The sequence below is a fragment of the Spermophilus citellus genome (genome assembly GCF_964194105.1).
Source record: "Spermophilus citellus genome assembly, chromosome: 2".
Taxonomy (NCBI): Eukaryota; Metazoa; Chordata; class Mammalia; order Rodentia; family Sciuridae; genus Spermophilus; species Spermophilus citellus.
In genome coordinates, this window is record NC_138183.1 from 155,301,741 (window position 1) to 155,329,313 (window position 27,573).

The 27,573-nt window shown below is 36.0% G+C and overlaps 1 protein-coding gene across 2 annotated transcripts in view; it reads left to right on the forward strand.

The window, feature by feature from the left end:
* Window positions 1–6,267: 6,267 nt before the first annotated feature.
* LOC308642258 (NXPE family member 4-like) overlaps window positions 6,268–27,573 on the forward strand; it is a gene marked incomplete at both ends in the record, with an annotated part of 362,659 nt that continues 341,353 nt past the window's right edge. For both annotated transcript variants that reach the window (XM_081281099.1, XM_081281098.1), the window contains one exon: window positions 6,268–6,363. In XM_081281099.1, the coding sequence (XP_081137225.1) occupies window positions 6,268–6,363 (96 nt within the window). The remainder of the gene's footprint in view (window positions 6,364–27,573) is intronic.

Consider the following 27,573-nt stretch of genomic DNA (forward strand, 5'->3'; position numbering starts at 1 on the left):
CCCCCTTGCCCTTCCTTCCTTCCTCTCCTTGGTTCCCTTCCTACACCATACTGATCTCCCTTCTATTTTCATGAGGTTTTCCTCTTTTCCTCTTTTTCTTTCTAACTTCCACATATGAGAGAAAACATAACCACTGACAGTTTTAGTATTTTACTTTTTCTCATTTGTTCCTTTTAGATATACATGGCAGTAGAGTGTATTTGGACATATTAGACATATATGGAGTTTAACTTATTCTAATCAGGATCCCATTCTTGTGGTTGTACATGATGTGAAGTTACACTGGTTGTGTATTTATATATGACCATAAGAAAGTTGTGTCTGATTAATTCTACTGTTTTCCTATTCCCATCTTTGTGTACACTGACTTTTTGACTTGGGCTTATTTTGCTTCTAAAGTTCCATCCGTTTCCCTGAAAATGATAAAATTTCTCTTTTCTTTATGGCTGAATAAAATTCCATTGTGTGTATATACCACATATTCTTTACTCATTCATCCATTAATAGACCTGAAGGCTGGTTTCATAATTTGGCTATTGTAAATTGTGCTGCTATAAACCTGGGTGTGCATGTATGGCTACAGTATGTTGAATTTAATTCTTTAGGATAAATACAGAGGAGTGGTAGAGTTGAGTCATGGTGATTTCATTTCTAGTCTTTGAGGACCCTCTATACTGATTTCCATAGTGGTTGTACTGATTTACTATCTCACCAGCTGCATAAAATGTTTCTTTTCCCAAACATCCTCCCCAGCATGTATTATTATTTGTATCTTTATGGCTATCATTCAAACTGGAGTGAGATAAAATTTCAGGGTAATTTTGATTTGCATTTTCCTAATCGCTAAAGATGTAGAACATTTTTTCATATGTTTGTTGGCCACTTCTATTTCTTCTTTTGAGAAGCATCTGTTTAGTTTATTTGCTCATTTGTTGAAAGGGGTTTTTTTTGGGTTTTGGTGGTTTTTACAGTTCTTCATATATTCTGGATATTAACCCACTGTCAGAGAAGTAGTGGCAAACATTCTCTCTCATTCTATAGGTTCTCTGTTCATCCTCCTAATTGCTTCCTTTGCTGTACAGAAACTCTAATTTAATGCCATCCCATATATTAATTTCCCATCTTGCTACCTTACTAAGAACATTGATTATTTTTTGTTGTTGTTTTTGTTCTAATTAGTTATACATGAGAGTAGAATATATTTTGACATATTATACATATATGGAGTATAACTTCTCATTCTTCTGGTTGTACATGATATATAATTATATTAGTTGTATAATCATAAGGCAAATGTCTGATTTATTCTACTATCTTTCCAATTCCCATTTCTCCTTCCTTCCCTTTCATTCCCCTTTGTCTAATACAGTGTACTTCTATTGTTCCACATGGCCCCCACCTTGTTGTGAGTTAACATTCACATATTAGAGAAAACATTTGGCCTTTGCTTTTGGCGGATTGGCTTATTTTACTTAGCATGATAGTCTCCAGTTCCATTCATTTGCCAGCAAATGTCATAATTTTATTCTTCTTCATGGCTGAAAATATTCCACTGTGTAAACATACCATATGTTCTTTATGCATTTATCTGTAGAAGGGCACTTACGTCATTTCCATAGTTTAGCCATTGTGAGTTGAACTGCTATAAATATTGATGGGCCTGCATCGCTGTAGTATTCTGATTTTATTGATTCCTAACAGCATATGAGGAAAAGGTACATGGACCTGAAAAATTATAACAAAGGAGGGCTTACTTTAGAAGATATCTTCTCCAAATGGCCAGTAAATATCCCAGAGAGTGGTGGGCATTTTCATTTGGCAAAATGTGGTATGTTACTCACTGTTTCTCTCTTTGATAAAATGAAGACAATCTGCCCGATGGCCACTGACTATTCCTGCTATTGTCTGGGGCTTTGCTCACCTTCCAGGACCATTTAGGTCTTTGTTGGTCATTGTTAGGACAAGATGAGGTCTGGCCCAACAGCCATAGAGTGGACCCAGATCTGTGTGGCTCTATTGTCTAAAGCAGTGGTTGATAATAAATATATGAAAAAATGTTCAACGCTTTTAACAATTACAGAAATGCAAATCAAAACTACACTAAAACTTCATTCATCTCACTCCAGTCAGAATGGCAGTTGTTAAGAATACAAATAATGAAAAATGCTGGAGAAGGTTTTGTGAGGGGGAAGGAGCACCTTTAAACTGTTGATGGGATTGTAAATTAGTAAACCTCTATGGAAATCAGTAAGGAACATCCTCAAAAGACTAGGAATGGAATCACCACATGACTCAGCTATGCCACTACTTGGCATTTATCCTAAAAAATTAAAGTCACATACTAAGCAATATATGCATACCTATGTTAACAGAAGTACAATTCATAATAACCAAATTATGGAAATAGCCTGGGTGTCCACCAACAGGTAAATGGGTAATGTATGGTATATATATTCAATGCAATTTTATTCAGCCACAAAGAAGAATTAAATCATATCATTTGCAGGAAAATGATTGGGATTGGAGAGCATTATGCTAAATGAAATAAGCCAAACTCAGAAAGTCAAGGCACATATATTTTCTCTCATATGTGGAAGTTAGAAAGAAAAAGAAAGAGAGGTGGGTCTCATAAAAATTGAAGGAAGGCAGAGAGCAAAGATAAAAAGGACTATGGGGAGGGAAGAGGGGAGGAACAGGAAATGTACTGAGGATTGTAATTGACCAAATTATATTGTTATATTATTTACATGTACTGATATGTAGCAATGAATTCTATAATTATGTATAATTAAAATGCACTAATAAAAAGAACAGAAAATATTGGAAATGAGAAAATAAAAAGAAAAAATTTAAAAGTATTCTACTTTGCCTTACAAATCAATGTTCTTTGAAAATATTTTTCATGTTTTCATAGTTGTATAAATTTCAACATATGCTATACTTTAATGTATTCAGTCCTCCATTGTTGGAAATTTTGGACTATTTGCTATTATCTGTGGTAAATACTCCATAAATTACAAGTATAAAAACCAAACCAGACAAAAAATAAATCCCCAACTGCCCTCATAATTCTCTGGTTGTCACTAAGTCTCTTCCCAAGCTATGCCGCTGCCACCCAAATGTGCCATGTCCGCCCTGGACTTTGCCTGGGTGTGACAGGGTTGCATCCAGACATCCAGCAGCCAGCAGGATCTGGGCTGTATAGCTGTGGCCATCGGTCATCCAGGTGAGGAGAGGGGAGGTTCATGAGGCTCCAAGCCCTGGGTCTGGTATCTGCAGGACTGAGACCCTGCCTGACCTTCCCAGCCTGTGGTGCAGGGAGCAGCTGGTCTAGCTTTCTCACTGTACTCCTTCTGTTTCATTTTAATATACCCATTTTTATTTTTTATTTATAACTTCATTCTCCTGAAAGATTTATTATCTGCCTCTTTACAGAAAAAGTTTGTCTATCTCTGGATCAGAACATTCATATATCAGGTCACTATTTCTGTCTTTGGATTTAAATCTGCTATCCTGAGAGCTGTTTTCTCCTTCCTTCCTCCCTTCCTCCCTTCCTTTCCCTTATGTTGGGTTAATTGAACATTTAAAAGTTAGTTAATTTAATTTCCATTATTATTTTATTATTTATGTCTCTTTTAAGAAAAAATGTTTAGTGATTGCATCAAGTATTGCAGTATTTTTTATAAATAGTTTTTATGCTGTACTCTTTTAGGACTAATGATAAAAGTCTGTACATGTCCAGTACATGTGCAGTGTCCTGTTTCAAAACTTTTCCATCGTGGTTGGTTGAATTCTCAGTTGCAGAACCAATGAATACAAAAGACTGGCTCTGTTTGACCTAACACAATCTCCTTTTTATCCTACGGACATCTGCTTTGTTTTTCCAAATTCTTCTAGTTTAATTGCTGAAATTCTAAAGTGTTTTAAGTCTTGGCCTGGAATAATTGAGAGCCATTTCTCTTCAAACACAGAGTCCTTTTAGAACCTAGCATCACACATGAGGGCTTGACACAGTTTGTAGTCTATATGACTTGGATTCATCTTGAAAGACCAGACTTCACAATTCCTGTATAGATATCACCCTGGTCTTCCAAATTAGAATTCACAAATGTACTCAGTCTGAGATGTCTTGCCTGTATTGTATTTGAGGTACTTTCAGTTCAATTCAGCAAATTTTATTGAACATAAGATAATACGCAGCAGGGTCTTCATAACAAGGCAATGGGGTCTTCATAACAAGATTCACATGGAAAATAGGAAGTTCAGTTCTCCATGGATGACTGTTTACTCTCAATCACTTGAACTTCTGGCTATATTTCTTTTTGTGTTCTCAGGTATTTATCATGTCCTTACTAGAATTAGATTCCTAAAGTCTTAAGACATTGAAATCATTTCACCTACTTTTCAGAGCATTTATTTCTCTTGCCTGTGTCGCCTTGAAGTGATGATTAACCTTTGTGATCCAGGCCCCTCCTTAAGGCGGGTTGGCATGCCTGACAATTTGAAGCTGAATTACACAGAAGGTTGTAAGTCCAAGTAAAAAGTACCCCAGGGGCTGAGGATGTGGCTCAGCAGTAGAGCACTCTCCTAGCTGGTGTGAGGCACTGAGTTTGATCCTCAGCACCACATAAAAATAAATAAATAAAATAAAGATATTGTGTCCAACTACAACTAAAAAATATTTTAAAAATAAGTATCCAGTCTACAACTTATGCTTGTGATTTTTTTTGTTACAGAGAAGAGGTGCCTCAGTAACACACTGGGGCTTCAGGAGAAAACCTCCACACCCCGCTCACAGGAGTTCCTAGGTGTAGGATTGAAGAAGTCTTTACAACTAAAGGTAAGAAAACATTTTCAAAGTGTAGCAGGTAAGGGAGAGTGGTGACATTTATTCTTGAGTGCAGACAAAATCTTGAGTAAATACTGACCCTGAGATTCATATTATCTCAGTGGCCTTCTTATATAAATTGTCGCCTTGAAGTGATGATTAACCTTTGTGATCCAGGCCCCTCCTTAAGGCGGGTTGGCATGCCTGACAATTTGAAGCTGAATTACACAGAAGGTTGTAAGTCCAAGTAAAAAGTACCCCAAGGGCTGGGGATGTGGCTCAGCAGTAGAGCACTCTCCTAGCTGGTGTGAGGCACTGAGTTTGATCCTCAGCACCACATAAAAATAAACAAACAAAATAAAGATATTGTGTCCAACAACAACTAAAAAAAATAAATAAATAAAAAAGTATCTAGTCTATAACTTATGCTTGTGATTTATTTTGTTACAGAGAAGAGGTGTCTCAGTAACACATTGGGGACTTCAGAAGAAAATCTCCACCCCACTCACAGGAGTTTCTAGGTGTAGGATTGAAGAATTCTTTACAACTAAAGGTAAGAAAACATTTTCAAAGTGGAGCAGGTGAGGGAGAGTGGTAACATTTATTCTTGAGAGCAGAAATTTCTAAAGTCTATGTGTAAACTGAGAGTACAGGGTAGGAGTTGCTTCTAGGAGGGGAAATAAATTTTCAGGGATGAAACATTTTAGAAAGCATCATTCAAACAACTGGATTTTATTTATTTACTTATTATGATGCCAAGGACCAAACCCAAGGCCTTGTGCATGTTAGACAGGCACTCTACCACTGAGCAATGCCCTCAGCCCAAGCAATCTGATTTTAAATCACAAGTTGAAATTCCAGATCAAAGACAAATCATATGAATTGAAGAAATATACTGATAAAGCCTGAAATAATTCTAAAAGAAAGTAATAAACATGAGCTTTAAAATAATTATTTTCAAGGTTGATGGGTGCCAGAAAGTCTCAGAGTAAGACAAGACAACAAATTTACAGATAGGGATTGGGGAAGCTGAATGATCAATTTACATAAGAATATCACTGAGATAATGTGAATCTTAAAGTCAGTATTTACTCAAGGTTTTGTCTGCTCATGATGTTTAAGGAAGAGAATAGGAGGCACGTCAGATGACACATAAGCTGGAGACTTCACCTTAACCATGAGCATCCCTGCACCCTGTAGGTGCTTAGCTGCTCAGTTCCTTAGAGTCCATGGTGGGCTGCGTGGAATAACTTTCCTGGGCAAAGTACAAGCTGATCACCATGAACAGCTGCTGGGGGAGAGCAAGGGCAGCTGGGGGGGCCAAGGTTTACCTCTGGGAGGAACTCATCTGAGGAGGCACAAGCACTTCGGGTGTCTCCATGTTTTTCTTTCTGTTTTGTTGCATTGTGTGTTTTGTTGTCTCTTGTAGGATCTTGATCATGAAAACAACTGTGACCAATCGGAAGTCACTGTGGCTACTGCTGCTGATATTAGCCTTCTTGATCACTTTTACAGTTCTCCAAAAGTCCACAAAGGTAGGGATTGCTTTCTTTCTGTGTTTGCAAAAGTATATTTTTACTTGATACCTCCCCTGTTCTAGGAAAGTCCAAACTTCAAGACCTATAAAACATAGTAGGGGAGTTTCAAAGCCATGCACACTTTTTAAGAAGCAGAGTGACTGAAAATCATTAAGCAGCATCTGAGAGGGTAACACTGTGTGTGTTTACACACAGACCCTGTTTTTTTACCTTCTTTTACAGAACATCTGAAGAACAAAATATGTTTACTTTTATATAGTAAAATTTATCTGCCTTTTTACTTTGAAGAGAACTATTTCCACACTCCAACATTAGATTACTTGTCTAAATAATCTACTGAAATTTTAAATGTTGCTTTTGAAAATCTAAAATCAGCATATTATAGCAATACAGCCACCTCAATGTTTATAGCAGCATTGTTCACAATAGTCAAATTTTGGAATTAACCCAGATGTTCATCAGCAGATGAATGGACTAAGAAAACATGTACATAGACATAATGGAGTCTTACTCAGCCATAAAGAAGAATGGAATAATGGCATTTGCCATTGTGTGGTATTGGAACAAGGACATTGTCAGTAAATCGATGGAAATAGAGAAACATCATGCTTAAGTGAAATAGGCCAGACTTAGAAAATCAAGGTGGAATGTTTTCTCTCATATGTGAAATCTAGAGCAAAGCACAGGAAAGAAGATGGTTTGGGAGGAGATGGGATACCAGAAAGACACAGAGAAAATCAGTGGAGTAGAAGAAGGAGGTCAAGAGTGAGGAAGGAAGGGAAAGAGAAAGATAAATAGAATGAATTTAATAAAATCATTTTAGATTCTTAAATAGAGGTGCCAAAGGGAAATCCATTTATATGTATATGTAGAAGAAAGAAAATTAGTAGAGTAGAGGAGGGAGATAAGGGGGAGAGAGGGGGAAGGAAAAAGGGGGGCTGGGAATTGAAATCAAAATCTTGCATGTGTGATTTGTCCAAGTGAACCCAACTACTATGTATAATTATGATGCTCTAATAAAAATTCTTACTTTTGACTTTTAACCTTTCAATACATGTGCTTTATTTTATTTTTATTTCCTTCTGTTAATCTTTTATTTCCATATAGATAGTCACCTCCTTTTATTTAATGTAGTCCTTTCTTTCTAGGGCATGCCACCTCATATCTCAAAAGGTCTACCAAGTGAAGGTCCCTTTTGGGGCTCTTATTCTGTTCCATTGACCACTTTGTCTTCCCTGTGCCAACACTACATTGTTATTACCGACAGAGCTTCAAAATTAGTCTTGAAAACTTACAGGTCACATTGCCATTGTTTGTTCCACTTCACAATTTTGGCCCCATCATAGCTCTTCACTCTTCCTTGCACATTTTGGAATCAGCGTATCAAATCTGAAGAAAAACCCTGGTTAAGTTATATACCCATGACCTCAACTTACATAAGTCCAGTTGGAAAAACTGACGTTTATATTTTTCTGTTGAGCAACATCACATATCTACTTATTTACATATTCTTCAACTCTTTCAGTAAATCTTACAGTTTCTGCCTACAGGTCTTGCACATTTTCCATTAGAAAAATTCCTAGGTACCTTATAATTACATGTTGGTATAATATTTTTTGTTTGTATATGCTGTTCTTTTTAAAATGAGAATTTCTAATTGTTTATTGATGGTATAGAGGAGCACCATTGACTTTTGCATATTGAACAATAAAATTTTGACTTTCCAGGATCAATACTTGATTCATTAATGCCACCAGCATCTCTTTGAGGATGGAAAGTATATTTGTATTATGGCTGCCATCTTTTCCAGAACACTTACCTGCCTTGGAGCTATGATTTTCCTTTCTTGATTTAATCTCATCTTGGTTTAATCTCTCATTTTTCTGGAGATTTCCCACTAGTTCTAGTTCAATTAAGGTATTTCTGTTTCCCAGAAAAAGATTTGTGAAGTTCTTTTCTGTGTTTTATAGGATTTTTATGGCAAAATATTGAGACCTCAATATGTGCTTAGTCCTTCATCTTAAATCAGACTTTGCTTGTTTTATTTCTACCAAAAATTATAAGCACAAAAAGTGTGGCATATATACACAATGGAATTTTACTCAGCAATAAAAGAGGATAAAATCATGGCTTTTGCAGATAAATGGATGGTGTTGGAGAAGATAATGCTAAGTGAAGTTAGCCAATCCCCCCAAAACAAATGCCGAATGTTTTCTCTGATATAAGGAGGCTGACTCATAGTGGGGTAGGGAATATGGGAGGAATAGATGAATTCTAGATAGGTAAGAGGGGTGGGAGGGAAAAGGAGGAGGCAGGAAATTAGCAAGGATGGTGGAATGTGACGGACATCATTATCCAAAGTACATGTATGCACACAACTTACTGGGTGTCAACCTACTGTATATACAAACAGAGATATGAAAAATTGTGTTATATATGTGTAATAAGAACTGTAATAATTGTAATGCAAAAAAAGTACAAGTATAAATACATGAATTGGCGTGAACATACTTTATACAAAGATATGAAAAATTGTGCTCTATATGTGTAATAAAAATTGTAATGCATTCTGGTGTTGTGTATTTTAAAAAATAAAATCAATTAAATAAAAAAGAAAATAATTCTGTCATTCTAAAAATAACTTAAAGTTATAATAATATATAAATATCTGATAATGTGGTGTGATGGTTTAAATACATTACTATGAAAACATTATTTAGATACTCTGGGTCCTTGCCCATTTTATCATATAGTTCATGTAGCAACTACTGAGAGCGTTTATTAAATTTCTAATTTTGATTGTGGATTTTTTCCATTTTCCCCTTTAATTTGTCATTTATAGGTACATGTGTGTACAAGTGTATACATATGTATGATTGCTATGGTTTCTGACAAAATGATTCTTCTATCATGAGGAAATAGTCATCTTTATTTCTAGTGATACTCTTTGTCAACAAAACTAATAATATTGTGGTTTTGTATTCTTATATGGTCTATCACTGTCTGTATGAAATATGACATGTAACTTTCAAACTATAAGTATCCTATACCTCAGTGGTGTTCCTTATAGACAGCAAATGGTTGGCTCTTGCTCTTTTTGTTTCTGCCTTTTAGTGAGACAGGCAGTCCACCTACATCCAATAGAATTATTAAAATGAGAGGATTTAGATTGATCACTTTGCTATTTATTTTCTGTTTGGTCCTTCTATTTTTTTTTTCTTTTTTAGCTCCTCTGTTTTCCTTTTCCTGCTATATTTTGGGTCTTTAACTTTAATTTACTAAATAAATACGGGTACTTTAAAGAATAAAAACAGTTTTTTTATTTATCTGTATATTGCTTGCTTCTGGTGCTGAGGTTCTGAGTTTCCTACAGCCTAAAGAACTTCAGTCAGTACTTAGAATGCAAGTCCTGTGCTGCCCATTCTTCAGGGTATCAACTGCCCTCCAGTTCCTGCCTGCTTGTGTTCATTCTCCACTGCCTTTAGAGAGTTGATTTTTTAAATACATATTTGTTTGGGGTTTATTATTAGTGTCTACAGGAGAATTGGTCCAGTACAAACTACTCTGCCTTTATTAGAAATTCTGATAAATGATTAATAGTAATTATTCATCCTACTATTTTATTATTTGACATGTCAAGATATTCTTAAAAATCTTTAGTTATCAAATAAGACAGACTGTAATAATGAATACTTAGCATGTGCCAGTATCTTTCCTAACGCTTCACATATTATTCCATCCATCCTCACAGTAACTACATAAGGTGTTTATTTTTTATGACCTGATACTCAAATGACAAAACTGATTCAAGAGAGGTGAACAACTTAACCAAAACTGCATAGCTAGACAGTGGAAAAGCTAAGCTTTCATCAAAGGCAAATGTCTCTAAAAAGGAGCTACCTACTGTGGTGAGCATAAGGTAAGACTAGAATTCTCATGCACTTCTGGTCTGGATGTAAAAATGGAACAATTTTATTTTTAATAATTTCATAGTATGTATCAAATCCTTTAACAATGTTCACCACATTTTACTACTTATTCTATTTCTGAGATTCTAGGTAAATTTCTTGAATTGCAAAGAATGACTTATAAGAAGAGTCATTCTTTATAGAATTAAATAAATGATAAAAAACTGAAAGCAATAAATATCCAAAAAGACAAGAATGAGTAAAATATTAAGCTATATCTGTAGGCTGGAATAATAAAGGACTTTGATGTAAGGTTGAGAGATTTTGATGTCATTGCTTAAAACTCAAAATTTAATGATGAATATTTATTTGCTATCAGGCAAAGTGGTACACAAGGAATAAGAGAAATTCACCAAAATTTTAACAGTAGTATCAACGGTTGGCATGATTATGGGATGATTTTATTTCTTATACACTTTTCACATTCTCTTAATTCTTAATAATATATTGGTATTATTTATAATTAGAAAATAAACATTCTATAAATCTGTTTTTCAGTATCTCCTGTGTTAGAAAAAACAATCTGTAAAAACACTAACTAAAGATAACAGAATCTTCAAGCAAAGTATAAAAGATGAAATAAAAATGATATTATACATAAAAGCCCCATGTGTATTAAACATTTTCTTTCTTATTTTCAAATGTATATTCACTTGAAAAATTAAAATTATATGTATTGTGCATTATTTGAAATATGAACACATTGTGGAATAAATAAATCAAGCTAATTAACATTAGGATCACATCATTACTTATTAATATTATTAGTAGTATTATTAGTATTATTTGGTGGTGGTGATATTTCAAATCTACTCTCTAAGCAATTTTTTCTTGTGTTTTGTTTTGTTGGGGCATTTTTTGGGGTGAAGGAGGCATTGGTGGTGCCTGGGAACAAACCCAGGGCCTCACACATGGTAAACAAGCACTCTATATCTGAGCTACATCTCCAGCCTCAGCAATTTTTAAGAATGCAAATGCATTGTTATTTGTTGTCACTAAGTTAGACAATATATTTGAAATCATTCTTGGACTTATTTCTCCTAAGTGAAAATTTGTGACCAACATATTTTGCACTCATATCTACAAATCATTCTCCATAGGAGATTTTCTCCTATGCTTTCTTTTAGTAGTTTTTCAGTTTCAGGTTTTACATTTAACTTTTTAATTCATTTTGGGTTGATTTCTGTATAAAGAGTGATGTAAGGGTATAATTACAATATTCTGCATGTGGATATCGAGTTGTCCCAAAGTTATTTTTAAAGAAACTGTTTTTTACCCGTTGTATATTCTTGATACCTTTTTTAAAAAAGTCAAAGGACTGGAAATGCATGTATTTATTTATGGGCTCTCTGTTGTGTTCTGTTGGTCGATGCATTTGTTTTACAACAGTACCATATGGTTTTGATTAGTAGACTTTGTAGTGTATTTTGAAATCAAGTACTGTGACCTCTAGCTTTGTTCTTTTTGTTAAAGAGAGCTTGTTATTCAGGGTCTTGTGAGTCCATGTAAATTTTAGGATAAATTTTTCTCTTTCTGTGAAAAATGTCATTTGAATTTGATAGGAATTGCATTGAATCTGCAGCTTGCTTTGAATGATTTTAACACTATTAATTCTTCCCAATCCATGAACATGAAGTACCTTTTCATTTTTTTGTCTTTATCAGTTTCTTCATCAATGTGTAGTAACTCTCAGTGTACAGGTCTTTCACATCCTTGATTAAATTTATTTCTAAATATTTATATCTTTTTGGGGGAGAGCTACTGTAAATGAGATCTTTTATTGATTTTTTTTCAGAAAATTTGTTTTTAGTGTATAGAAATATTACTGATTTCTGTGTGTTGATTTTGTATCCTGTAACCTACTAAACTTATTAACAGTTCTTTTGGCAGAATTTTTAGGATTTTCTATTTAAAAGATTATGTCATTGCAAACAGGGATGGTGTAACTTCCTCCCTTCTAACTTGGATACCTTGTGTGTCTCTCTCTTGCCTAATGCTCTGACTACAACTTCCAGTACCATGTTGACCAGAAGTGGTAAAAAGTGTTCCCTGATGTTAGAGGAAAAACTTTCAACTATTCAGTATAGAGTGTGTTAGCTGTGGACTTGTCATATATAGCCTTTATTAAAGTGTTGGGATACATTGCTTCTATTCCTAACTCATTGAGAGATTTGTCTTGAGAAGATGTTAAATCCAGAAAAGCAGGAGATGGAGGAAGAAGGATTACAAGTTGGAGGCAAGCCTCAGCCATATAGCAAGACGAAATCTAAAAATAAAAAAGGAATAGGAATGCAGCTTAGTGGTAGCACCCCTAGGTTCAATCCCCAACACACTCAAAGATGTTAATAGATTTTTTCTGCCTCTATGGAGATAGTCATGTGGTTTTTGCCCTTCATTGTGTTAATCACATTTATAGAATTGCCTGTTGAATCATTCTTGAATCCCTGGAAGTGATCCCACTAGATCCTAGTGAGTGATATTTCAAAAGTGCTGGTGAATTCAGTTTGCTATTTTAGGTTAAGGATATTTGCATTTATGTTCATTAGGAATATTGGCCTATGATTTTCTTTTTATTTTTAACTGATATTTTTGGCATTTTTAAATATCTTAAAATTTTAATTTGTTATATATGACAACAGAATGCATTAGAACTCATATTACACATGCAGAGCACAATTTTTTATATCTCTGGTTGTACACAGTGTAGAGTCACATCTTTCATGTCTTCATACATGTACATAGGGTAATGATGGCCATTGAATTCCACTGTCTTTCCTTCCCCTCTGTCCCTTCCCTTTCCCTCCCTCCCCTTTTCTCCTTTGCCTTGTCTAGAGGTCATTTAATCCTCCTATCTGACCCTCCACAGCATATTATGAATCAGCATCATTCAATCAGAGAAATCATTCAGCATTTGGGTTTTGGGGATTGGCTAATTTCACTTATCATTATATTCTCCAGCTCCATCCATTTACCTGCAAATGCCATGATTTTATTCTCTTTTAATGCTGAATCCATTCATCTACTGAAGGGCATCTAGGTTAGTTCCACAGTTTAGCTATGGTTATGTCTCTGTAGGATGCTGTTTTTAAGTTCTTTGGGTATAGACGAAGGAGTAGGATAACTGGATCAAATCGTGGATCCATCCCCAGTTTTCCAAGGATTCTCCATACTGCTTTCCATATCGGCAGCACCAATTTGCAGTCCCAACAGCAATGTATGAGTGTGCCTTTTCCCCCACATTGTTGTCAACACTTATTGTTGTTTGTATTGTTAATAGCTGCCATTCTGACTGGAGTGAGATGAAATTTTAAATAGTTTTGATTTGCATTTCTCTAATTGCTAGAGATGTTGAACATTTTTTCATATATTTGTTGATTGATTGTATATCCTCTTCTGAGAAGTGTCTGTTCAGTTCCTTGGCCCATTTACTGATTGGATTTGTGTGTGTCTGTATGTGTGTGTGTGTGTTTAGCTTTTTGAGTTCTTTCTATACCCTAGAGATTAGTACTCTATCTGATGTTCGAGTAGTAAAAATTTGCTCCCAAGATTTAGGCTCTCTATTCACCTCACTGATTGTTTCTTTTGCTAAGAAGAAACTTTTTAGTTCCAATCCATCCCATTTCTTTTTTTGGTTTTTAATATCTTTGTCTATTTTTATGTGGTGCTGAGAATCGAACCTGGTGCCTCGCATGCCAGGCCAGCGCGCTACTATTTGAGCCACATCCCCAGCCCTCATTTCTTGATTTGTGGTTTTAATTCTTGTGCTATAGGAGTCTTGTTAAGGAAGTTGGGGAATAATCCCATATAATGGAAATTTGGGCCTACTTTTTCTTCTAATAGACGAAGTCTCTGGTTTAATTCCTAGGTCCTTGATCCACTTTGAGTTTTGTGCATGGTGAGAGATAGGGGTTTAATTTCATTTTGTTGCATATGGATTTCCATTTTTCCCAGCACAATTTATTGAAGAGGCTATCTGTTCTCCAATGTATATTTTTTGGTGCCTTTGTCAAATATAAGATAACTGTAATTATGTGGGTTAGTCTCTGTGTCCTCTATTCAGTACCATTGGTCTACAGGTCTATTTTGGTGCAAATACCATGCTGTTTTGTTATGCTCTGTAGTATAGTTTAAGGTCTGGTATAGAGATGCTTCACTCTTCTTGCTAAGAATTGCTTTAGCTATTCTGGGTCTCTTGATTTTTGAGATGAATTTCATGACTGCTTTTTCTTTCTATAAGGAATGCCATTGGGATTTTGATTGGAATTGCATTAAATTTGTATAGTGCTTTTGGTAGTATGGTCATTTTGATAATATTAATTTTGTCTACACAAGAACAAGGTAGATCTTTCCATCTTCTAATGTCTTCTTTAATTTATTTCTTTAGAATTCGTAGCTTTCATTGTAGAGGTCTTTCACCTCTTTCATTGATTCCCAAGTATTTTTTTTTGATGCTATTGTAAATGGGGTAGTTTTCCTCCATTACATTTCAGAGAAGTTATCACTGATGTACAAAAATGCCTTGAATTTATGGGTGTTGATTTTGTATCCTGTTCCCTTGCTGAATTCACTTACTAGTTCTAGAAGTTTTCTGGTGGAATTTTTTGGGTCTTCTAGGTATAGAATCATATTGTCAAAAAATAGTGCTAATTTGAGTTCTTCTTTACCTACCCATCCGTATCCCTTTAGTTTCTTTTATCTGTCTAATTTCTCTGGCCAGTGTTTCAAAAACTATGATAAATAGAAGTGGTGAAAGATGGCACACTGTCTTGTTCAAGTTTTTAGAGGAAATGCTTTTAATTTTCCCTCCATTTAAAATTATGTGGGAGGCTGGGGATGTGGCTCAAATGGTAGCGTGCTCACCTGGCATGCATGCGGCCCAGGTTCAATCCTCAGCACCACATACAAACAAAGATGTGGTAGGAGGGAAGATGGCGGCGGGAAGGGAGTGAGCCAATCCGTGCTCCGCACCACCGTGCCCGCAGCGTGTGTTGCCGCGTCTTAAAAGAAAAAGTAAAGATCATTAAAGGAGATCTGTCGACAAAGACTAAGCACCGTGTCAAGAAAGGGGCCTAGGTGGAGTGAATCCGTCACGACTCCAGCCAAGGTGGAGTGAGTCCGTCAGGACTCCAGCACCAGCGTAAGGCTGCAGCCCCCGAGCTGCCCGGCTCTCTCGGCCCCTTTTCCTTCTCCTCTCCGCCTTTCCGCTTTGCTTCACCTCCGCCGTCTCTTCTCCCACCCTCACTCCCTAAATCTAGATCTCAATTTCTTTCCCCCTGCCCTGCCCACTCTCTCGTGTACTCAGTCACCCGGCCCGCGTGGCCCCGTGGGGCTGCCTCCCCTCCTCCAGCCCGCACCCCCTCCCCGGGAGTTCCGACGGCCCAGCTGCCACCACCGCCGCTGCCGCCGCTTCCTGCGGAGCACCTTAGAGCAGACTCTTCACTGTGCGAGTGAGCCGCCAACCCACCAAGCAAAATGGAACAGCTGATGAGTGACAATTTAAAATCTAAGTGATCCAACATGGCGGCAGACGTGGAGAGATCAAGTCTCTAACCCCTTCAGTTGCGCGGACATAGGGAGAAGTAAACTATCAAAATGCTGTTTGCTCAGGACCACTAGGCAATGTTGAGCTGACGTGGATCCCGGGCGAACAGTCTGGCCTTCTCAGAACACACCGAGCCGGGATCGGCTGCATTCTAGCTCCGGTTCGCCTGCTTGTCGTGACTCAGCACTAACGATCCCGTTGAAATAACTAGTCGGCCCGCCTGAACTCACAGAGGTAAAAGCCAACCGAGCACAATAGCCAGACCGAGGGAATCAGGAGTGACGCGGGACTAGCGGTGCAGAATTCCTGGCTACTGCTCCCACCAGTGCTGACAACTGAGGTCCCTTGCACCAGCTACCAGGGGAGTTGCTACTGGAGGCCAAACAAATTCGCTGGGGGTTCTCAGCCCCAAGCTCTACAAACTTAGGATCTGACGGAGGCAAACAGAAAGAGTGTGCCCAGGCATCCATGAAAACAGGGCTCCCAGGAGCAGCAGACCTGGCGTGTAGCCAGTATTGTGGTGAGTGTCACAGGTGAGCGGGGCCTGGCTTGAGGAAACACAAGAGAAGGCCCTAGGCACTCAGGGTTGGAGGCCCACACAGTCTGGGAGGAAGAGCTGCTGCACAGTGATTGGATCCCACCTATCAAGAAGAGAAGCTTGGCCTGGTGGGCACACCTCCACCTACTGGAAGGGAAGTTAATTGAGCTCTATGACTGCAATTATTATTATTATTATTATTATTTTATTTTATTTTTATGATTATGATTATTATTTTTTTTAATTTTATTTTTATTTTTTTGTTGTTGATGTTGTTGTTCTCTAACTTTTTTGATTAATGGTTTCAATTTTTTTAATTCTTTTTATTTTATTATTATTACTATTATTTTTTAAACTTTAATTTCCATTTTTTATTATCATTATAAATTCTTTTTTCGTTTTTTCTTTCTTTCTGTTTTTCACTTTTTTCTTTTGTATTCATTTCTTTTCAATTTTCTTATTCCCCCTTCCTTGAATTCTACCTGCCTACACTCATTCTCTTTAGTGACTTCTTCCCTTCCCTTCTAATAACGCTCCTCCCAAGAATCAAATAAATTTATAAGAGTAAACAGTAACTCAGCAATCAAACAGAAGAAGAAGTAACATGAGCATAAAAAAGGAAGGAAGAAAAGGAGTACAAACAATGAAGGGCAGCCTAAATATTCAGGAAGACCTAGAGTCATCAGAAAAATGGTGATATAAAGAACTCAAGGAATACCTTAGACAGATGGAATGGAACCTTAAAGAGGATACGAGACAGCAAATCCAAACAGAGAGAGATCACATTGAAAATGAATTACATAAACAGATAAAAGAAGAAGTTAAGCATCTTTATCAGGAGATAGAGATTATAAAAAAAATCAAACAATAATTCTAGAAATGAAGGAAACGATAAACCAAATTAAAAACTCAATCAAGAGTATCACTAACAGAATGGAGCAAGTAGAAGCCAGAACGTCAGATAATGAAAACAAAATATATCATCTTGAAAAGAGTCTAGCCAACTCAGATAGGCTGGTAAAAAATCACGAGAAAAACATCCAAGAGATTTGGGATAACATAAAAAAACCAAACTTACGAGTCATTGAGATAGAGGAAGGTACAGAGATTCATACCAAGGGAATGAGTAACCTGCTGAATTAAATAATTACAGAAAACTTTCCAGAAATAAAAAAGGAAACAGATATACAAATTGAAGATGCATACAGGATACCGAGCACACAAAATCACAGTAGGCCAACACCAAGACACATTGTTATGAAGATATCCAATATACAGAACAAAGAGAAAATATTAAAAGCTACAAGAGAAAGGAGGCAGATTACATTTAGGGGTAAACCAATAAGGTTAACAACGGATTTTTCATCACAGATGCTGCAAGCGAGAAGGTCCTGGAACAACGTATTTCAAACACTGAAAGACAATGGATGCCAACCAAGAATTCTGTATCCAGCAAAATTAAGCTTCAGGTATAACAACGAAATAAAAATCTTTCATGATAAACAAAAGCTAAAAGAATTTTTAGCCAGAAAACCAGCATTGCAAAGCGTGTTGAGCAAAACACTACACGAGGAAGAAATGAAAAACAATAACCAAAACCATCAGTGGGAAGTGCCTCAGTAAAGACAGAGGACGGGGGGAAAGCTAATCATGGAGAAACAAACTAAATTAGAAAAAAAAAAGATAAATAATCAAACATGGCAGGAAGTACAAACCATATATCAATAGTAACTCTAAACGTTAAAGGCTTAAACTCTCCAATAAAGCGATATAGGCTGGTGTCATGGATTAAAAAAACAAATCCAACAATATGCTGCCTCCAGGAGACACATCTGATTGGAAAAGACATACACAGGCTCAAGGTGAAAGGTTGGAAAAAATATACCACGCACACGGTCCTCGTAAGCAAGCAGGGGTGGCCATTCTCATATTGAATAAAATCAACTTCAGACTAAGTTAATCAAAAGGGATAAGTTAGGACATTATATACTGTTAAAAGGAACCATTCACCAACAAGACATAACAATTATCAATATTTATGCACCAAATAATGGTGCTGCGACGTTCATAAAACAAACTCTCCTCAAGTTCAAGAATCAAATAGACCACAAAACAATAATTATGGGTGACTTCAACACACCTCTCTCACCATTGGACAGATCCTCCAAACAAAAGTTAAATAAAGAAATTATTAACCTCAATATCACAATCAATAACCTAGACTTAACTGACATATATAGAGTATATCAACCATCATCAAGTGGATATACTTTTTTTCTCAGCAGCACATGGATCCTTCTCAAAAATAGACCATATATTATGCCATAGGGCAACCCTCAGTAAATATAAAGGGGTGGAGATAATGCCATGCATTTTATCTGATCATAATGGAATGAAACTGGAAATCAATGATAAAAGAAGGAAGGAAAAATCCTACATCACATGGAAAATGAACAATATGTTACTGAATGATCAATGGGTTACAGAAGACATAAAGGAGGAAATCAAAAAATTCTTAGAGATAAATGAAAATACAGACACAACATATCGGAATCTATGGGACACAATGAAAGCAGTTTTAAGAGGGAAATTCATCACCTGGAGGTCATTCCTCAAAAAAAGGAAAAACCAAGAAATAAATGAGCTCACACTTCATCTCAAAGCCCTAGAAAAGGAAGGGCAAAACAACACAAAACAACAGCAAATGTAGCAGAAGGCAAGAAATAATTAAAATCAGAGCAGAAATCAACAAAATTGAAACAAAAGAAACTATTGAAAAAATTAACAAAACTAAAAGTTGGTTCTTTGAAAAAATAAATAAGATCGACAGACCCTTAGCCATGCTAATGAAGAGAAGAAGAGAGAGAACTCAAATTACTAACATATGGGATGAAAAAGGCAATAACACAACTGATGCTACAGAAATGCAGAAGACAATTAGAAATTATTTTGAAAACCTGTATTCCAATAAAATAGAAGATAGTGGAGACATTGATAAATTTCTTAGGTCATATGATTTGCCCAGACTGAGTCAGGAGGATACACACAATTTAAACAGACCAATATCAATGGATGAAATAGAAGAAGCAATCAAAAGACTACCAACCAAGAAAAGCCCAGGACCGGATGGGTATACAGCGGAGTTTTACAAAACCTTTAAAGAAGAATTAATACCAATACTTTTCAAGTTATTTCAGGAAATAGAAAAAGAGGGAGCTCTGCCAAATTCATTCTATGAGGCCAACATCACCCTGATTCCGAAACCAGACGAAGACACCTCAAAGAAAGAAAACTACAGACCAATATCTCTGATGAAACTAGATGCAAAAATCCTCAATAAAATTCTGGCGAATTGGATACAAAGGCACATTAAAAAAATTGTGCACCATGATCATGTAGGATTCATACCTGGGATGCAAGGATGGTTCAATATACGGAAATCAATAAATGTTATTCACCACATCAATAGACTTAAAGATAAGAACCATATGATCATCTCGATAGATGCAGAAAAAGCATTTGACAAAGTACAGCATCCCTTTATGTTCAAAACATTAGAAAAACTAGGGATAACAGGAACTTACCTTGACATTGTAAAAGCTATCTATGCTAAGCCTCAGGCTAGCATCATTCTGAATGGAGAAAAATTGAAGGCATTCCCTCTAAAATCTGGAACAAGACAGGGATGCCCCCTATCACCACTTCTATTCAATATAGTTCTCAAAACACTGGCCAGAGCAATTAGACAGACGAAAGAAATTAAAGGCATAAAAATTGGAAAAGAAGAACTTAAATTGTCACTATTTGCAGATGACATGATTCTATACCTAGCAGACCCAAAAGGGTCTACAAAAAAACTACTAGAACTAATAAATGAATTCAGCAAAGTGGCAGGATATAAAATCAACACCCATAAATCAAAGGCATTTCTGTATATCAGCGACAAAATTTCTGAAACGGAAATTAGGAAAAACACTCGATTCACAATATCCTCAAAAAAAAAATAAAATACTTGGAAATCAACCTAACAAAAGAGGTGAAAGATTTATACAATGAAAACTATAGAACCCTAATGAGAGAAATAGAAGAAGATCTTAGAAGAAGGAAAAATATACCCTGTTCATGGATAGGCAGAACTAACATTATCAAAATGGCGATATTACCAAAAGTTCTCTATAGGTTAAATGCAATGCCAATCAAAATCCCAATGGCATTTCTTGTAGAAATAGAGAAAGCAATCATGAAATTCATATGGAAAAATAAAAGACCCAGAATAGCAAAAACAATTCTAAGCAGGAAGTGTGAATCAGGTGGTATAGCGGTACCAGACTTCAAACTATACTACAGAGAAATAGTGACAAAAACAGCATGGTACTGGTACCAAAACAGGCGGGTGGACCAATGGTACAGAATAGAGGACACAGAGACTAATCCACAAATCTACAACTATCTTATATTTGATAAAGGAGCTAAAAGCATGCAATGGAGGAAGGATAGCATCTTCAACAAATGGTGTTGGGAAAACTGGAAATCCATATGCAACAAAATGAAACTGAATCCCCTCCTCTCGCCATGCACAAAAGTTAACTCAAAGTGGATCAAGGAGCTAGATATCAAATCAGAGACTCTGCATCTGATAGAACAAAAAGTTGGCTCCGATCTACATATTGTGGGGTCGGGCTCCAAATTCCTTAATAGGACACCCATAGCACAAGAGTTAATAACAAGAATCAACAAATGGGACTCTCTTAAACTGAAAAGTTTTTTCTCAGCAAGAGAAACAATAAGAGAGGTAAATAGGGAGCCTACATCCTGGGAACAAATTTTTACTCCTCACACTTCAGATAGAGCCCTATTATCCAGAGTATACAAAGAACTCAAAAAATTAGACAATAAGATAACAAATAACCCAATTAACAAATGGGCCAAGGACCTGAACAGACACTTCTCAGAGGAGGACATACAATCAATCAACAAGTACATGAAAAAATGCTCTCCATCTCTAGCAGTCAAGGAAATGCAAATCAAAACCACCCTAAGATACCATCTCTCCCCAGTAAGATTGGCAGCCATTATGAAGTCAAACAACAATGAGTGCTGGCGAGGATGTGGGGAAAAGGGTACTCTTGTACATTGCTGGTGGGACTGTAAATGGGTGCGGCTAATTTGGAAAGCAGTATGGAGATTCCTGGGAAAGCTGGGAATGGAACCACCATTTGACCCAGCTATTGCCCTTCTCGGACTATTCCCTGAAGACCTTAAAAGAGCGCACTACAGGGATACTGCCACATCGATGTTCATAGCAGCACAATTCACAATTGCTAGACTGTGGAATCAACCCAGATGCCCTTCAATAGATGAATGGATAAAAAAAATGTGGCTTTTATACACCATGGAGTATTATGCAGCACTAAAAAGTGACAAAATCATGGAATTTGCAGGGAAATGGATGGCACTAGAGCAGATTATGCTTAGTGAAGCTAGACAATCCCTAAAAAACAAATACCAAATGTCTTCTTTGATATAATGAGAGCCACTAAGAACAGAGCAGGGATGAAGAGCAGGAAGAAAAGATTAACATTAAACAGAGACATGAGGTGGGAGGGAAAGGGAGAAAAAGGGGAAATTGCATGGAAATGGAGGGAGACCCTCATTGCTATACAAAATTACATATAAGAGGTTGTGAGGGGAATGGGATAATAAACAAGGAGGGAAATGAATTACAGTAGATGGGGTAGAGAGAGAAGATGGGAGGGGAGGGGAGGAGGGATAGTAGGGGATAGGAAAGGTAGCAGAATACAGCAGTCACTAATATTGCAGTATGTAAAAATGTGGATGTGTAACCGATGTGATTCTGCAATCTGTATTTGGGGTAAAAATGGGAGTTCATAACCCACTTGATTCTAATGTGTGAAATATGATATGTCAAGAGCTTTGTAATGTTGTGAACAACCAATAAAAAAAATAAATAAACCAGCACAGGAAGTATTAATTAAAATACCACACAAAAGCAAATTATGGACTGTTTTGTTAGTTCTGTAGCTGACACGAGTGACTTAATGTAAGTATATGTAGAGTCAAGAACATAAATTAATTCTTACATAAAACAGTTGAAAACAAACAAAAAAAAAAGATGTTGTGTCCGCCGAAAACTAAAAAATAAATATTACAAAATATCTCTCTCTCTCTCTCTCTCTCTTAAAAAATAAAAAGTAAAAATAAAATAAAATTATGTGGGCCTGGGGCTTAGCATAGATATCTTTTACAATGTTGAGATATTTTCCTGTTTTCCCTATTTTTTTGGAGTGTTTTGAAAATAAAGGGGTGATGTATTTTGTCAAATGCTTTTTCTGGATCTATTGAGATAATCATATGGTTCTTATCTTTAAGTCTATTGATGTGATGAATTACATTTATTGATTTCCATGTGTTGAACCAATCTTGCATCCCTGAGATGAAAGCCACTTGATCGTGATGCACTGTCTTTTTGATATGCTTTTGTATTCGATTAACCAGAATTTTATTGAGAATTCTTGCATCTATGTTCATTAGACATGTTGGTCTGAAGTTTTCTTTTTTTGATCTGTCTTTGCCTGGTTTTGGAATCAGGGTGATATTGGCCTCATAGAATGGGTTTGGAAGTGCCCCCTCTTTTTCTATTTCCTGAAATAAATTGAAGAGTATTGGTATTAGTTCTTCTTTAAAGGTCTTATAGAATTCAGCTGTATATCCATCCAGTCCTAGCCTTTTTTTGGTTGGTAGGTTTCTGATGGCATCTTCTATTTCATTGCTTGAAACTGGTCTGTTTAAATGTGTATATATGCCTGATTCAATTTGGGCAAATTATATGACTCTAGAAATTTGTGGATGCCTTTGATAGTTTCTATTTTATTGGAGTACAAGTTTTCAAAATAATTTCTAATTATCTTCTGTATTTCTGTACTGTCTGTTGTGATATTTCAATTTTCATCACGTATGTTTGTGATTTGAGTTTTCCCTCTCCTTCTCTTTGTTAGCATGGCTAAGGGTCTGTCAATTTTATTTATTTTCTCAAAAACCAACTTTTTTTCTGTCAATTTTTTCAGTTGTTTCTTTTGTTCCAATTTCATTGAGTTCAGCTCTGATTTTAATTATTTCCTGTCTTCTGCTTTTGGTGTTGATTTTTTCATCTTTCTCTTGGACTTTGAGGTGTAATGTTATGTAACTTATTTGTTGACTTTTTCTTCTTTTAAAGAATGAACTCCATGCAATGAACTTTCCTCTTAGAACTGCTTTCATAGTGTCTCAGGGATTTCAATATGCTGTATCTGTGTTTTCATTCACCTCTAAAAAATTTTTTCGATCTCCTCCTTGATGTCTTCTGTAAACCATTGTTCATTCAATAGCATATTATTTAGTCCCCAGGTGTTGGAGTAGCTTTTACTTCTTATTTTGTCATTGATTTCTAACCTCTTTCGACTATGATCTTTTAGAATACAGGATAGTATCTCTACTTTTTTATATTTGCTAAGAATTACTTGTGGCATAATATATGGTCCATTTTAGAGAAGGATCCATGTGCTGCTGAGAAGAAAGTGTACTCTCTCACTGAAGGATGAAATATTCTATATATGTCAGTTTCTTCAGATTTTATTAGAAAGATATATCCAGTGGTGAAAGACGTGTGTTAAAGTCACCCAAAATTTTTGTGGTTTTGGTACATTTGGGTCTGGAACTTAAGAAGAGTTTGTTCAATGAACATAGATGCTCCATTGTTTGGAGGCAGCATATTACTGGGTCTTTTTTTTTTTTTTTTTTGGCGGGGGGGATTCCATCTGCTAGCTTATGTCTTTTGATTGGTGAGTTTAGGCCATTAACATTCAGGGTTATTATTGAGACATGATTTGTATTCCCATCCATTTTTGTTTATTTTTGGTATTTAACTTGGTTTCTCCTCTGATTATTTTCTCCTTTAGTGTAATACCTCCCTGTGCTGATTTTCATCATCATTTTTCATTTCCTCTTTGTGGAATATTTTGCCAAGGATGTTCTGTAATGCAGGCTTTCTAGTTGTAAATTTTTTAACTTTTGTTTATCATGGAAGGTTTTTATTTCATCATGAAATCTAAAGCTTAGTTTTTCTAGATATAAGATTCTTGGTTGGCATCCATTTTCTTTCAGAGATTGGTATATGTTGTTCAATGATCTCTTTGCTTTGAGGGTCTGGATTGAAAAGTCTGCTTAGATACGAATTGCTTTTCTTCTATATGTGATCTGATTCCTCTCTCTTAAAACTTTTTAAGATGCTGTCCTTATTCTGTATGCTAGGAATTTTTATTATAATGTGACTTGGTGTTGATCTGTTGTATTTTTGTGTCCTGTAAGCCTCTTGTATTTGGTTTTCCAATTCATTCTTCATGCTTGGGAAATTTTCTATTATCTCATTGAAAAGATGGTGCATTTCTTTGGTTTGAAACTCTGTGCTTTCTTCTATCCCAATAACTCTTAGATATGGTCTTTTGATGCTGTCCCATAATTCTTGGATGTTCTGTTCATGGTTTCTTACTGTCTTCACTGTGTGATCAACTTTATTTTCTAGATAGTATACTTGTCTTCATTATCTGATGTTCTTTCTTCCTAGTGACCTAGTCTGTTGGTTGTGCTTTCTATTTAGTTTTTTTTTTATTTGGTTTATTGTTTCCTTTATTTCAAGGATTTCTGACTTTTTTTCAGAGTCTCTATCTCTTTCTTGAAGTAATATTTTGCTACCTGTATTTGCTCTCTTATCTCTTTGTTGGAGTGATCAATTTTGGGCTGTATTTTCTCATTTGGGTCATTCTTTAATTCACAGATAATTTTAATTATAAACCTTCTGAACTCCTTCTCTGACATTTCATCAACTTCATTGTCCATAGTAGTATCTTGGTTTGTTTGGGGTACTTTCCTCCCTTCTTTTTTCATGTTGTCTGTGTGTCTTCCTTTCTTGCAGTGTGGATCTGAAATATTACACTTTCTTCCCTATATTCTTGTAGCACCCATGCAGATTGTCTGTACCTCACCTTGATATTTGGCTTTTAGACCCTGCTGGTGGCTCTCAATGTATGCTACTACAACTAAAGGTGGTGGTGGCAATAGCCAAGGTAACTCGAGATAATAGTGGAAATGTCCCAAGATGGATGCAATGTCTTACAGAGATGGGACTGAAAGGGTGGGCTTTGGGATGCCTTCTCTGAGATGCAGCTGCTTCTAGGTCCTATCTGTTGTCAAAAGGCAGGGGCTACTGCATGGGGAAGGCTATGGTGATGTCTGCAGTGTTCCAAGATGGAAGTGGGTTAGGCTTGCGCTCCCAGGTGTGGGGGAGTGAACTTGGACCTACCCCAGGCCTGGGTCCCATGTATGTAGGTGTGCACAGAACATCTGGGCCGGACCTGAGCTCCCCTGGTGGTCTTCTGGTTGGAAGAGACAGTCCTGTGCTGGAGCCTGAGCTCCAGCAGGTGTCTGCTGCTGGTAGGATAGACTGGGGCCTACTGTGTATAATTTTCTTTATTCTGGTGTCTTTATATGTCTTTGATTTCAGTGTATGGATGGCCTCATGAAAATAATTTAAAACTATTCTCTCCTCTTCAATTTTTTGGAATACCTTGAGACAGATTGATATTAGTTCTTCTTTAGATGTTTGCTAGAATTTAGCAGTGAAGTCTTCACATCCTAGGCTTTTCTTTGATGTGAGACATTTTAGTAGTGATTCAATCTTCTTAGTCATTTTTAGTCCATTTGTATCTTTTATTTCTTCATGATTCAGTCTTGGTAAATGTTATGTGTATAGGGACTTACCCATCTCTTTTAGGCTATCCAGTTTGCTGGCATGTAGTTGTTCATAGTGGTCTTTTATGATCATTGTATTTCTGTGCTATCAGCTGTAATGTATACTTTCTCATTTCTGAATTTTTTAATTTGGACTTTCACCCTTATTTTTCCTAATCTACCTTATAGTTTATATTTTTTTAAAAAAAATCTCTTAGTTTTAGTGATCATTTCTATTGGCTCTATATTCTCTATTTTATTTTTCTGCTCTGATCTTTATTGTGTCCTTCTTCTTATAACTTTGACTAAATCTGTTCTTCTTTTTCTAGTTCCTTGAAGTACAACATTAGGTTGGTTATTTGATGTGTTTATTGCTATAAAATTCCTGATTAGAATTGTTTTTTCTGTATCCCTAAGTTTTGGTATACTATGGTATGGGTACATTGTGATTTGTCTCAAAATATTTTTTAATTTATTTTTCCCCCTGTAGTGCTAGGGATTGAATCTTGGACCTTGTAAATGCTAAGCAGATGCTCTACCAGTGATCCAAGTCCATCCCTTACTCTTTTTATTTCATCTTTGACCCATTGGTTGCTCATGAACATATATTTAATTTTTCTATATTTGTGAATTTCCTGAATTCTTTCTGTTATTGATTTCTAGTTTTATAACATTGTGGTTGAAAAGATACTTGACATAATTTTAATATTAAGATTTTTTATGTGGCCTAACATGATCTAGCAGGTAAAATATTCTGAGTGCACCTAAGAGGAATGTGTATTCTGCTGCAATTGGGTGGATATTTCATATATGTTTATTAATTCCATTTTGTCTGAGGGGCAGTGTTTTGGTTTTGGTTTGTAGTGCTGAATATGGGACCCTGGGCCTCACACATGCTAGGTAAGTGCCAGCACTTCAACCGTGAGCTACATGTGCAGCCCAGCTAAAATATAATTATGATGTCTCCTTATAGATTTTCTGTCCAGATGATCTATTCATAGCTGAAAATGGGTATTAAAGTGTCCCCTACTATTATTATATTATAGTTTATCTCTCTCAGATCTATCAATATCTGTTTTATATATTAATCTGCTTCAATGTTGGATGGAGATTTCATATATATATATATATATATATATATATATATATATACACACACACACACACACACACACACACACACACACATATACATATACACACACAAACACATACAAACATATCATCTTATTTGACTCCTTTATCATTATATAATGACCTTTTTGTTTGTTTTAAAATTTTTAACTTAAAGTTTGTTTCATCTGATGTAACTATAGCTAATACTGTTCTCTTCCTGTTCACTTGCAAGGAATGTATTTTACCATTCTTTCACTTTT